Here is a 15179-nt window from a genome sequence, read left to right as displayed (position 1 = left end):
TAGTGTACTAGAGCTCTGAAAAAAGTAATTAGCACTGTTCCCCCATCTGCCATTTATGATCACCTAGAGGTTATAAATACCTCGCCTGTTCCTCAACCTGAATACTTAAATTTGTTTCTATTACTATACAGTGCAAAGTAAGAATGAAATCTTTTTTTATTTATTTTTGTCTGATGTTTCACTATGACAGATTCAGCTGTCAGCACATTTAGCAAACATAAAGAGTAAAACAAAACAACAACAACAACCAAGCTCGTAAGTCCTGCTGTGCCCACTGAAAGCTATTTTACCCAGTCAGGCCTCTGAGAGGAAGAATGCAAGCTGTGTTTGTAAGAACCTGGTGAAGCTAAGGTGGCAGACCTTCACGTGAGAACTGACATTTCACTTAAGTCTGCCTGCCCGTACGGGCTCGGAGGGGACCACTGATTAATTTTCACTTTTGTGTTATAAGATAGTGTTTAGCCGGGCAGTGGTGGCACAGGCCTTTAATCCCAGCACTCGGGAGGCAGAGCCAGGAGGATCTTTGTGAGTTCAAAGCCAGCCTGGGCTACCAAATGAGTTTCAGGAAAGGTGCAAAGCTACACAGAGAAACCCTGTCTCAGAAAATAAAAAAGAATAATAAAAAAAAGATAGTGTTTAACACTCCTTACTGTTCCTTATAGGAATAAAGAACATTTCAAAAATGTTTATGTCAATTTATAAATCATACCCATGTATGCTGAATGTGTATGATCACTGAGATGACATAAGAATTGGTTGCAACATGAAACAGAAAAAACTGTGTGTTCCTACCTTATTTCTCGACCCTTTCATTTGAAAAATTGCACATTCCTTGGCTAAAGAAAAGCACTGGCACTTTTAATACATACATTAAAACTGCAGACCCAATTCTTGGAGAGAAACCATTCAATGTAGTTCTAAAGGTCTACATATTACTGTACTGTGTTGTGCAGCTGGACCTGAAGCATGGATTTTTTTTTCAGGCTTCCTCGGTAATGTTCTTCTAATATTCATGCCTAAGAATCTCTGCTCAGTGTTGTATTGTAGTCTGACCAGGTCCAGTACTGTTTTTGATCACTTCTTGGGTACTTTACTTCAAAGTAATTATGATTAAGTTAGTGCAATGTTACATTCTTTTTCATAATAATAATTTTATGGATTTTTGGCATTTTCAAACATGCATACTGGGTATTTGACTATATCTTAACCATGTCTCTGCACAAAACCCCTATCAATCCTGTTCCCTTTATTTCCTCTTCTTTATTATTTATTTATTAGTTATTTTTAACCCCTTAGGTCGAATTAATATGGCCCATGTGTACATAGGTGTATGTGCCACCCATTGGGGAAGCTACCAGTGGCCACACCACCAGTAATAGAACTGTACAAAAGAACATTTCACAGACATCCCTGATGCTGGTATCTGCAGTTCCTCTTCATATTTGTTGACTCTCTGGACACTTACCTGGATAATACCGGGCCAGGCCAGTGGCACTGCCGAACACCTGCCACAGCAACGTGGGGTCTTCATCTCGGTTTCTTTTGAAGACTTCATCTAAGGCACTTGTCCAGTTGAGCTCATTTAACACTATGGTTGCTAGCAAAAACAAGAAAACAATCATTTTATTCAAATGCATATTACTATTTTTTCTAAACTTATGTTACATGTTCTCATTGTCTGTTATAAAATACTGTAATCTACTGGAAATCCGAAGGTTTTAAGCACAGAACTAAGTTTTCAATACTGTATGGTGGTACTCTGATTGACATTTAGAATGGGTAACTGTCCCAAATCCCACATATTGCAGACTGTTCAGTAGCATCTTCCACCTGCGCTATTAGGTAATACTTCCATGTACCTCTCACCCCCAACTGTGACAAGAAAAAGTGACCTCAGACTTTCTTAAATACTTCTTTGGTATAAAATTACTCCAAAGTACAAAGTACCAAGATCTCCCTAGACACACGACGAAAAGGAAGTTGGTTTATATCTCTTTCTTGGAGGGGGTCTACAGTAGAGTTTCAACAGTGCAACCTTCAAGTTCTACTGACTCTCTGTTGTATGTTCATGTGAGTTCCCTAGAGACCAGAGTTAAAACACAACAAATAGACGGTTACCATTGAGCACCTTTATCAGCTGTGTTTACACAACACCAACAACTGCATATAGTTTGGTAGAGGAAAAAGTCACCGGGAAATTTGATCATATCAGTGTTAGAAGCTGGAGACTAGTCAGACAATGCTTCATCAATGCTATTCAAAGTAATAATTTTTATTTTTCCTCTTCATTCAGTTAAGAACTAGAGCATGTTAGTAATAAGGTCCATGTGATTAACTTAGACACTGAATTTTAACTACTTACAGATCTGGATAGGTTTTTTAAAAAATATGTCATTCACTAGTTTTGAAGAATATCCAGAAAGAGACTTTCAGCTAGAGCATGAATCAAATAGTATTTAAATAATGTGCTTCCATGATCACAACGTCATAACATAACTAGAGCATGGTTATAGTTTTTCTGGGATTCTGGGGTTACAGCTGTATACAGTGCCAGCTAGTATGTTGAAGATCCTAGTCTTGATTCTCAGCATGGTAGGAACTATATGTGTTAGAGAACACCTATAGTCCCAGCATTTGGGCAGTGGATTTAAGATCATGGTTTAAAGTCATCTTTGGAGGCCAGCCTGGGATATGTAAGTCCTATCTGAAAAAAAAGTGACTGGAAGGAATATAGTTTCCACTCACAAAACTATAGACCTGATTCTTGGAGAGAAAAAGAGGTATAGACAATTCATGTATTTCCTGTCCTTGTATGTAAAACACGAACCACGCTTCCAGCAGATCAGCAGAATGAGGCTGGGGTCAATACACATATGAGAATCACTACTTAAGCCTCAACTGGAAGACAGTGCTTTAATTACATGTGATCTCAAGATTAAAGCAATTTTAATTGATGTGAGCCCTTCACTCTTTTGAGCATGCACATTTATAGCAATGAAGCTCCCTTTAATCACTGAGTAAGCTGTGCTGTAACAGGTTTAATATTCTGTGCCATTAATTCGCTCACCTCAAAATATTTTCTAATTTATGTAATTGTGTTCTCTTCTGTTCTTTTCTATGACCATAGGAAACAGCAAGTGCAGTCACAATTAAATAATGTGCAGGCTTTAGGCAGCTAAAATGAAAGGAGTGTTTGCCTTTTCTTAGGCTTTTTCCCTTCTGTTTGTTTTGCCCTACTCTGATTTGTTTTTTAAGTCTCATTATATTTTATTATTATCCTAGATGCCTATTTGTTCTCTAAGGAGAGAGAGAATAGGGTTGGACCAGATGGAGGTGAAGTCATGGAGAAACTGAGAGGAATACAGAGAAGAAAACATAATCAGAATATACTGCATGAAATAATGTATCTATTTACAATAAAAGAAATTCACCCAATAAAAAAGGGACATGGACCTGTAAAAAAAGAAAGTTACGTAGTATATTTGTTTGTTAGTTTCTTTTTTGTTTGTTTTCCTTTTAAAGAAAATAACAAGCACAAAGGAATTATAAAGCCACCCTGGGACCAGCATCCTGATGCAGCTCTCATTATGGAAAACTAATGAGATTTTCATCTTTATGTATGTGATTACTTTCAGGAAGATCAGCTGTGTGTGTGTGAGTGAGTGAGTGTGTGTGTGAGTGTGTGTGTGTGTGTGTGTGTGTGTGTGTGTGTGTGTGTGTGTGAATATTCATGAGCTGGGTCAGATCCATGATACATTTGTGTTATTGAAGAATTCATATTCAAAAGCATGATTCCATGAACACCAAGTGGCCAGTTATATGAAAATTTATATTCACATAGATAATCTGAGCTGATACCATCCATGAATATTTAAAATATTATACAAATCATCACAGAGAGGGACATCATATTTTTCCTTGAACATTCATGACTTTTATAGTAACATTGTATAGAATTAATCATAATGTTTATTTAGGATTCATAAGTACTTCATTAATGTTCAAACAATTCTATCTTTTCAATTTCCTTGACTCTTATTTCATAACAAGCAACAGAAAACAGATAGTTACATTTATAAAGTTTTATTGTTTGCTTGGCTGCTATTTCTCTTAATTTTATTAGATATCATAACAACTATGATATAATAAGAATGGGCACACCATACAATTTGTAATTATGCACTGAGCAAAACAGCTAAGCTCTGACAAATTGCTATCCTTGTGGCAATATGTTTTAAAATTCCAATTCAACATATTTGACAAAATTCTCGGTGAAACATTGTAGACAGATTTCTAAGTGTTTTCATCAAAATGTGTGCATCTACAAATGAGCAAAGTATATAAAGTACATGTACAGACAAGGCACTTGAAATGCTTTTAATGTTTCCTCAGAATGAAAGAAATGATAATATATATCCAGCACATTAGAAAGACACAAGCTTGATATCCAGTATGTATTGGGGTCTCAGGATACAGTAAGTATATATTTATAAGGACTTCTGAACACAGTCATTATTCTGTTAGTTCCAGAATAATTAGACTTGAATGTCTAATGCCAAAAGTCAAAACACAAAGGCCAGCTGCAGGAGTCCGGATCTAATAATACGCCCTTGGGGGACAGTTTGACAGTACTGTCATGATGGACAGTTTTCCTTTCTTTTTTTCTTTCAATCCAATCACATGTCCAGAGACTGAAGGAGAGAGAGAACTGGCCCTTGCTCTTTTCATTTCCTCAGATGCACCTTCCAAATTCCTTACAAAACAAAACCTTGACAAAGTAAGATACATTGCACATTACAAGATTTTTTCTCAAATTTTACTGAAAATACCTAAAATGTAAAAGAATGTATAAGGACATATATAAAGCACCAAAACAAACAAGAAAGCAAGTATTCATGTGACTTCAGAACCTTGGTCACTCAGCTATATTTTCTCTAAAACAGATTATGGACTATCTTTGGTTAATAAAGATTATTTAATAACCTGGAGTAACAGATTTTTCCTTTGTAATTAATAAAGAATAGCACATCCACAATTACTACTGTGCACAGCAGCTGTCCATCTGTATGGTATTGCCATTCTCAGGGTGGATGATGCTGAGGTAAGTGGTAGGTCATTCGTATAATCACAGAGCCAAAGCACAACATGAGCCTTAAGAGCAACTCAGGCCTCAGCTGGCCTGAGATCCTCCCTCTACCTCCACTTCCTTTACACGCAGTCAACCAATCTCCATCTACGAGTCTTTTGCTCTCCCAGTTTGCAAAGAGTATGGTGAGGAAAATGCTGTTAAAGTAACAATTGTGGGTGCAACTGGGTAAAAGATAGCATACCAGAAAAGTTCAGACTTCCTATATGGAAATGATTTTATGCCGAACACTTTGGGTGGCTATGTACTTCCTCTAGTCCCGGTGGCTCTTGCTTGTTTCTATTTTCCTGCCACCATAATTCTTAAAATAAAAGATATAAATCATATCTATTTTATGATAGAAAAAACAAACAAACCCACATTATCCAGAAAATTATTCACCTTCAGGAGTTATTTCTCCAAATGGCTACATATATTATTCATTTAGATAATGGCATTATACTGGAAATTATTTATTGAACTCAGACTTACTAATTAATGTTCAAGTGAGTATTGAAAAAACATTTCACTTACAATTTTTTATTATAAAGTCTTCAAAATGCAATTGATAGCACATGTCACAATATTTCAATATTAGGATATCAAAATTAAATGTTCTTTAACTGAAGCTATTTAGCTATTTCAAAATTACTAAGTAAATAATAGTTTCAAAATAAGTTCAAATATTTAAAAAAAACTTAAATTTTGTGTGTGTGTGTGTGTGTGTGTGTGTGTGTGTGTGAGAGAGAGAGAGAGAGAGAGAGAGAGAGAGAGAGAGAGAGAGAGAGAGAGAGAGAGAGAGAGAGAGAGAGATGGGGCGTTCTTGGAGCCAGAAGACATCAGATCATCAGATTACCCTGAACAGAAGTTACAGGGAGTTTTCAACTGTGAGATGTGGGTGCTGGGAACTGAACCCATTTCCTCTGCAGGAGGAGTTCATACTCTTCACCATGGAACCATTGCTCCAGCTCAAGACGGTCAAATCTTTCATAACCAACAATATAACTTATCTATTTGGGCAGATAAATTTTAAAAATATTGATTATATTTCTAACAGGTTTTCTCTGATTTGATTGGAACTCTTTTTAATTATGCTGCATTTTATATTATCAATTGTGTATCTTGTGTATCATACATATTATGTTACATTCAAGTTGGCCCTACCTTTCCCTCTGAATCCTAAAAATATGATTTTTATATTCATACAAACTTCTTGTCTCTTGCTTATGTGGAGAATAAAAATAAAGTTAGCTCTGATATTCTGCTAATTTTCACAAATGGTATGTTTATTTGTTAGAAAATTATACTTTGGACAAATTAAGTCCTTTATAGATGTGCAAGGCCAACTCAGAGTGACTTTGTGTAGAACAGCCTTGACTTGCGGGTGTCTTCTGAATGGCATGATGGGATTTCACTGATAATTGATTCACAGTGCCAAGCATCTATCCCTATTCTTCATGTACTTGGTTTTTCAAAAGTATGGCCTTGGTCTTCAGTAATCTCTTGTTAAGAGTATTTTATTGTTCCGTGTGGCTTCTCAAGGGAAGAAAGAGGAATTCAATTTGTTCTAGCACAAAGGCAGCCTCTTCCAGTGCTGCTAATTCTTCCAAAGTACATGACTCTTCTAAGCGACATCTTGTCAAGACAGAATGCACGGTCATTGACAAGCTTGGGATTTAATTTTCCTTTGAAAACTTCAGGCAATAAAAGAATGAATTATTGTTCCTTTTTAAGTTTAATCAAGATTTCATTAAATTTGAATGTGTTCTGTTGATTTATTCAGAACTCAAGGCCTCACCATGCATTAAAGTCCTTTCAAAAATATGAACACTATAAATACTGTCAACTATAGTTTATTATTTTCACAGCTTTATCATTACTTGAAAAGTGTGTGTGTGTGTGTGTGTGTGTGTGTGTGTGTGTGTGTGTGGTGAGATGATAATTTAATATGTGTACACACTACAAAATAATTATATGGTCAAGCTAATTAACTTATACATTAACTCAGCAAAGATACTAGACTGGGTATATTGTATATAAAGAATTTTCTTCTCAGAAATCTATAAATATACAATACAATACTTTTGTCATACTATTCATGGTATACTGTGCATTTCTGGAGAATCTCTCATTAAATAACAAATTGCACACTTGAGCTTGCACATAGAGCAAAACATTTGCTATGATTCACTTAAAGTAAAAAACAATTTTAGTAAGTCCTATATTAGAGGTATAGCGATTAAAGCTTTGCAAAGGATTAGATTTCATTTTTTGATGTAGTAATGCTAAATATTATGCAAACAAACTGATCATAGTATTTACTAGTTTCCATTTAACTAGCGATACTGTTCTTTTAATATCCCCTGCCTTTGATAACAATTGGCATTTTATTCAAAAATTTATCACGAATACTAAGCAGCCTTTACTCTGCTCTTAAATAGTTAACACCTGCTGGCATTTATTAACCATGCATGACCTTAATATTTAGGATAACATTTTGAATGGGGTACTAGTATTACCACTCTTGTTGGAGAAAGACACAAGCCTGAAAAAAGTTGCACAAAAATCACCAGGAGAACTGCAGGCACCCTATTCAAACAAGTGTATTTCAGTTTCCAAAGTACCATTCATATATCAGACATTTGTTTATAAATCTTTATTTCATGGTGAGTTCTCATTATCTAGACCCTGAATAGAAGAATTGCCTGTTCCTTGGCAACACAATGGCCATCAACTGAGAGGGAAACTCCTTCCCCGGGAAAACGGGCCATATCTAGAGACTCTGTTTCTGTCATGCCTAATGCAAGGGGGTACAGTGAATAGTCCCCCTCCCCCGCAATGCACAGGGTGGAGCCAGCCACAGAGTATCCTGCAGCCATGCTGTCAATAAGGCTCAAGTTCAGAAGTCTTGTTCAAATGCATACAAGACAACTAAAAAAAGCTGCATTCTCAATCATTTATGTCAATAAGATGTCTCAGTAAAACTTCAAAATGTAACTTGATGCATTTTAAAAATGTTATTTCGTGGTGCTAAAGTATCTCAGTATTTCAAGCTATATTTTGGTATCTTTTGGTTAGAAAAATTTTATTTCAGCTCTAGATATTCTAAGGTAGGATTTACTCTCTATAAAAACCAGTCAAATAGGATTTCAAAGACAGCGTGATGATATTAATTGGCATCCCCTCTACCACTCTTAGTTTTGATCAGAAACGAAATATTGGAGATTCCCGGGAGTTACCATTGCCACTGATGTTGTCTCAGACTCCAACCGTAAGTGAATTGCTAGCCTGAACTGCTAGCTTTTGTCTTGATCACAAACGTCCATTGCCTAGCACAGGAAATACAGTAATCATTTGTGCTCCTTTTAACAGATGAGCTGAGCCAGATGCCACTAATGTTATTCATCGATCCTAATCTTAGATGGAAGAAAATTTTTAATAAGAAAAAAATTCACTGATCTAATTAAGGGCAGGGTGAAAAAGAATCCACTTTAAAGACCAGAGAGTGAGCATAAATATTAAAAGAAATGAATCTATTCAGTGGATTTGGTTAATGGAATCTCATCTAATCCCAATGTAAATGAAAGATTAATAAGGCCGAGGGAGATGGGTGGAACAAATGTAATCTCTGTAATCATGTCTCGGGCACGGGATCCCCCTCCTTCAGAGGATAAGAGGACAGCAGGCTCCGAGGCACATGGGACCTGATGAGGAGATAAGCCCTATCCCTACAGTTAATTTGGTACAGATATTAAAAGGCTCTTGTTGCTGTCAATTCTCTAGCCCCCGGGTTACTGAGATTTCTGGCGTTGCTCCCCATTTCTTGCCTTTCCCAGAGATTGTGCACCTGGCCACTGGCCAGAGCACAGCTGTTCCGCTCTAATGAAATCTGCAAATTGGGGAGCAGACTGGAAGGGCTCAGGGAAAATCCACTTTATAATCTGAGACAATAAGAGTAAAGCAAGGGAAACAGAAGACATTAGGATCTAATATCATGTCTATTAATTGAAGGATTTCATAGCTCTTCAAATAAAATGAAAATTGTAAGGTTTGTGGGCAGGGTGCAGAGATTTTGCCTAACAAACATAAGAAAAGTAGACAAGGTAAAAATAGGTTGCTATTTTTTTTAACCCTTCAAATACTTTGAGTTTTCTGTTCCTCATATGAAAACCAAATACATTATTAGTAATTTTGTTTTGAAAAAACCAAAACTTAAAACAAGCCGTTCAACCTCTGTTCTGTTCTTCTAATGCACACCTGTTCTAAGGAACCCAGACGGCCTACACCATTGGTGTGAAAGTCCAGGAAGCTTGCAAATGGAATCACCACTGTTTTCTTCAAAGTTCTTTCCGTGGCTGGATTAAACACATTTCCTTGGAATGTCCTTCACAGACCACAGGTCAGCATCATCATGTTGCTGTCACCAACCTCACTTTCCCTTCAACAAAACTCATCTGAAGACAACTCTACTCTGTGAAATCTCATTCCTTCCACTCATCCTGCTTCAGGTATTCTTATTATAAAAATCCTTGGAATGGAGAGGTAGAATACTTTCACCCCAAATTTGAGAATAGTTCCTCCCAACAACACTGTTTCACACAGGCACTCACATTAAAAATTTGAACACTGGTAAAGAAAAATCAAATAAATTTGTTGGGCCTCAATTTCTATAAAGTGGAGTAATATTCTAAATTTCTTGCTAAGTTCTGAGCAAATGAGAATGGCTAAGTATGATCTATAGAGCTTTTAATTTAAACCTTAAAAATAAAAATAAAAAATCTGTGAGTTAAAAAATGCATAAATTCTAAGAGCATACAAATGGAGTTGGAAGCCAAACAGAAATGAATATGCAATTGAGACCAAATTTAAAGGACTCCAAATGGAGGGTATTTTTTTCATGCATGTGTTCAAATTTCTCATTAGTGATGTCTTTTTCTTGGAGTATGTGAGACTTTTCAAATGAGCATGCCAGTGTGTGTAGTACAACAACAGACTATTCTCACACAGTGCCCACCCACGTCTAGAATGTGCATCTTCTGTTAGAGCAGCCATTGGACCTGGGGCAACCTGCACTCTGTAAAGCAGGTTTCCTCGCTGCACTCGGGACGACGGCAGCCGGCCACACAGAGCAGCTTTGAGGAAGCATGTGTTCAGCTCTCGCTTGTCCCTCAGCAGCTGTGCAGTAAATGGTCCTGTGATTTTCTTACTCTAGATTCTAGATAATGTCCAAATTAAGTTTCTTTTCATGGATCTCATGAAGAACATAGGCATCAGCGTTAACACTGAGTGTAAGTATTTATTTATTTTAAGGAATCATTTGCTATATTTGAGGAGGAGACGATTTTAACATAAATGAGATGTTCCCAGGGATCTTGAAATCACATTGATAGATCCTTAATTATAGTATTGACATGTTCATATTCAAGTAAACTGAGTGAAATTATGTTAGTTTTCACATACATGCTAGAAATAATACACACACATATATGTAGACACACATCCATAGATATGCAACTGTCTACATACAAGATACTATTAAGGCCAAAAAGAAACCCTGGCTGAGAAACACAAGCCAAATTAGAAATGGAAAATCTCTTGCCTTTGGTCTGTGACTGCCCAAGTGCATAAGGAATTTAGTGTCTCCATACAAATCTGGATTGCTGAATTCAAAGAAGGACCACAAGTATTGGAGCTGACTAATGAGGTATGGTGGAAGGAGGCAGTAACAAGGCTCCTGGGACACAGTGATGCTGTCAGTGCCCCACACTCTGCTGGATACTTAGGAGTTGTGTCAACCGGTTTTGGGAAAACGAACTGCCTGCTGATTTTAAGATAGAAAGATAGATGCACTAACACACAGCACATAGAAGTCGGCTGCAGTTGTAGACAGTGCTTTTGGTTTCAGCACCATGGATTGTTTAAAAGAGGGGCAGGGAAAAATTCAGGCTTGAAGCACAGATTATTACATGTAGAGTCATATCACATTCAGGTATGAACTGACTGAAGTACCATTTTAAAAATAACACAAAGTAATATGCTTGGGATATCATCAGTTGTACAGGTATAGAGAATAGTTCAAATGTATATGAATACATGCGTTAAAGTGTTCATATTTTTCTCATGTACTTGAAGGCATGGACGGCTGTACAGAAAAACAAAAGCATCACCTTTCAAAATGCAAGCAACTGAAAGAATGACCGGTTCTGATTTCAACGTATTCTTTAGTTAGTGGCATAGTAAATATGGAGTCCTAGTTACTACATCGCTCAGTAGATGCTCAAATTATGCAGGTAAATTTTTCTACTCTAATAAATCACATTTTACTTTCTCAATCCAAAATAATGACTCTATAACAAATAAGTTTGTTAGTAAAATTAAAAAAAAAATTCCAAATCAGTGGACACAGATTTAAAGGAGATAAATGAGTCAACACCTAGTCAGAATAAGTACCCGTAACATTTTAACTGCCTCAAAGGTATTTTATCTGAAAAATAAAGGACGGTAAACAATCAGGTCGTGGCATTTCTCGCTGCAGAGTGCACATTTTCTTTTCTCTATGACTGTAGTTGCTATGTCTTTAAGTAGTCTCCCAGCCTCCAATTTCTGCTTATTTTCACCCATTCTTCCCAAAGCTGCCGCCACCGTGTTCTACTTGGGCAGTGACTCCCTAATTACAGGTCTCCAGTTGTTCTCCTTGAGAGCAGGTATTTTATACCTGGCTTCCACCCCTCCCCCCAGCATGCTGTCCCACACCTTTCATGCACACTAAGTCTGAACCATAGGAAAGACTACTGGCATTCCCTGCAGACTGCATGCTGACCCCCCTCCCATGACACTGTATCTTAGATTGCATTTGTTCAGACTTCCCTCCACTGCTAATTGTTCAGTGCACCCCCTTCCATCACATCTCAGTTGAAACCAGCCTCTTTTGGGAGTCCTTCCATTCGGCCCATTCTTCCTATTCTGTACACGGCAGGATATACATTCAGTGCTCTCTCTCTCTCCTATAGCATTTACACTTGCATTAAGACACTTTCCACAGTGCACAATCTTTTTATTTGCATACCTACTATTGTACACACACACACACACACACACACACACACACACACACACACACGTAGTGTTAATTTTACCCATTTCCTAAAATTAAAGTAGATCAATACAATGTGACAGACCGGTGTTTAACTCCATTATACAAACTAAAGAAAATTACACAAGCAGAAATATTGCCAGATTTTTAGGCATAGGATGGGGAAACATTATGCTACCTAGAGTTGTCATGAAAAGTGAAACAAATACCTTAGTGGACAGTAATGGGTAACATGTCTAGGCACTCAATGCATATAATTAGTGAATGGAATGGTACTGGAATAAATGATTTTTAACTTTTACATTAAGCCATAGTTTTAAATGAGGTAATTTTCTATAAAACCTGAAACAGTTTAGCTCCTTTTTTATCTTTCTTTGGGCCACATAATACCTGAGTAGATAGACATGGTACATAATTTTCTTTTATTTTTTTTCAACCAAGCAGTTAATGATCAGTGAATAACTTAATTCAAGGGGTTTAATCATTTGATTCTAATCATTAGTATCACGCAAGCCATGGGCAGACTGATGCCTGTGAATGCAGGTGCTTTGAAGAGTCAACTTTTAGGAAAGGACTTCAAATCTCTGCACATGTCTAAGAAGCTCTCAGCCGATCATTTTCTAATCTGTGCTCTCCACTTCCTACTCTCCTGACTTTCATCCAACAACAAATATTTCCTAAACACCCAGCTCATGTCTGGGACTACTCTAAGCTCGTGAGGAGCAGTAAATGAGGAAACAGTCTCCATCTGCAGGTTACAATGTCTGTCAGAACTACTCAGTTTGCAGCCACACTAAAATCTCCCACAGGCAACAGCCCAGCAGGTGGGAGCCACAGCTCCAGAGAGACTTGGTTGACAGGAACAGACACTGGCAGAGTCTGAAGACTTCTCCTGCTCTGTGAAGCTCAGCACAAATGGAGAGGGATTGCAAAGAGCAAAGGAATCACAGCTACTAATTCAAGATGCAACAGAAACGAACTATCTGATTACTAAAGACAACTTAAACTGACAAGGAGAAGACAAAGAACTAATCACAAACTTTTACTGAGAAAACATCAGAAGCATTGGCCAAGTGATATTGTGATTGACTGTCATGTGGTTTGGGTATTTTTACTATACTAGGTTTAACTGTCTAACTCCAACATGTGGTCATTTGAAAAATAAAAACCACTATAACCCATTGTTGGCCTTCTCTTGCTCTGGACTTCCCTCTCCCAGTCTGCAGGGACCTTTACCCTACTTCTGTGTGCTCAAGTTTTCCTCAGTGTGCCCAACGCGGTCTTTGTTTCCCTGTGCCTGACTTAACTCACTTACCATGTCCTCCGTTCCAAATGTCTCATCACAGATTACATGCTTGTCATTTTACACACAAATAATATTCATGCATACATATTTATCAACACTACAATTTAATCAGTTCATCTAATATGTAGCACAGTGTGTTTATATCCACATTAATTAGCTCTATGTTCCAAGGTGACTACAGGAGAAGAGTCTGAAGGTCCCCAACACGTGGAAATGCTATTGTTTGAGGAGGTGGAACTACACAGTGCCCTGATTTTATCATTATATATTAAATCCTAGTTTTCAACTAACACACTATAGTACATGAATAAGCACAGATGTTATATCATTTAAAATAAAACAGAAATTTTCTTCTTTAAAACAATTTAATAATCATTGATGAGATTCTCAATGTTCATTTTAACATGAATTGTGACCATTTGTTTTCAATTACTTTGAGTTTAAAGAGAAGATGCAACATAAGTCAAGTCATTTCAATCAAATTTCACTGTGTATCACAAACCCAATTGACAACATATTATTATCATAGCTGAATAAATGCTTTGAGGGACAAGTGGAGCTCACAGTGGACTTCCTACAAGACATTCTGCAAGGCGGGGAGATGGTAGGTCTGGCTGGGTGTCTGATCTCCTAGACTTGCTATACTGGGTGCCAAGACTAAAATAACCAGAAGACTTTATGGGATCTGAATTATTCAAAAGGGAGAATGGAAAGAGATTATGGGTTGGTAGCAATGACAGATAAGATATGCTCTTTGACTAACCCAGAGATGCTGAATACAAAATTTTTTATTCTGGCAATTAGTTAGATATACCAACGTAGAAAATAACCATATCTCAAACTTCATTCAGGAGTCAGTGTGAAATAAGACAGAAGGTTGACTATAAACCAACAGATTATGAGTTGGGAAAAGAAAATGGAGAGCTCACTCATGATGTTCATGAGGCAGTACTGTGCATGCTGAGGAGAAATAACCTCAGGCTTGCATCCCAAAGGGCAGGCAATGTGAAAAGAAGGGGCAGGCTTTCTGCATGGGTGCTGTGGTGGGTCTAATGACAACAATATTAAAGTGATGTATTTAGGTTCAGTAACAATAAATTCAGTTTTGAATAAAATAGGAGGCGACTGTGAGATATCCATTAAAGCACTGTTCAGAAGACATTCAGAAGAATGGAAATGAAGTTTGGCCATGAAGTCAACATGTGAGTAGAGGGATAACACATGATCTGTTGCATCAGATAGCAGATGATGTCTCCTGAACTGGTGAACACGACCCCCACATCTGGGAGCCTACAAACATGTGAGCAATCAAGAACAAGGCTGCACTTTTAGATGACAGTTGCAAAAAGGAAGCAAAGTGGATCCATATCTGCTAAGTAACACTCCCCAGAGCAAAGGATTGGTAAGCAACACACCTGGATATTTATGGTTTGCATTTAACAAAAACAACGGGGGAGCATTCAAATAGGACTCTCTCATCTATAGTAAAATAAAGACACTGACTGTGGATTGTTGCAAACCCTGACCTATCAAAGAGATAAAACAAATAAGATAATGAAACCAATAAAGCTCCACTATCTTTTAATATGTTTAAAAATGTTTGCCTTTTCCATAATAGCTATTGCCTTAAATCACGTATCCAGGGATACAGTGCC

General features: G+C 37.2%; 1 protein-coding gene across 4 annotated transcripts in view; it reads right to left on the bottom strand.

Annotated features, from left to right (window-relative positions):
* The window catches only part of Cacna2d1 (calcium voltage-gated channel auxiliary subunit alpha2delta 1), a 432593-nt gene that overhangs the window by 123429 nt on the left and 293985 nt on the right, over positions 1-15179 (bottom strand). For all 4 annotated transcript variants that reach the window (XM_037203556.1, XM_028862005.2, XM_028862012.2 and 1 more), the window contains exon 7: positions 1466-1597. In XM_037203556.1, coding sequence (XP_037059451.1) covers positions 1466-1597 — 132 coding nt within the window. The remainder of the gene's footprint in view (positions 1-1465; positions 1598-15179) is intronic.

This window comes from Peromyscus leucopus, chromosome 3 (genome assembly GCF_004664715.2).
Source record: "Peromyscus leucopus breed LL Stock chromosome 3, UCI_PerLeu_2.1, whole genome shotgun sequence".
In the NCBI taxonomy this organism is placed as follows: Eukaryota; Metazoa; Chordata; class Mammalia; order Rodentia; family Cricetidae; genus Peromyscus; species Peromyscus leucopus.
This window is presented reverse-complemented; position numbering and strand designations above follow the sequence as displayed.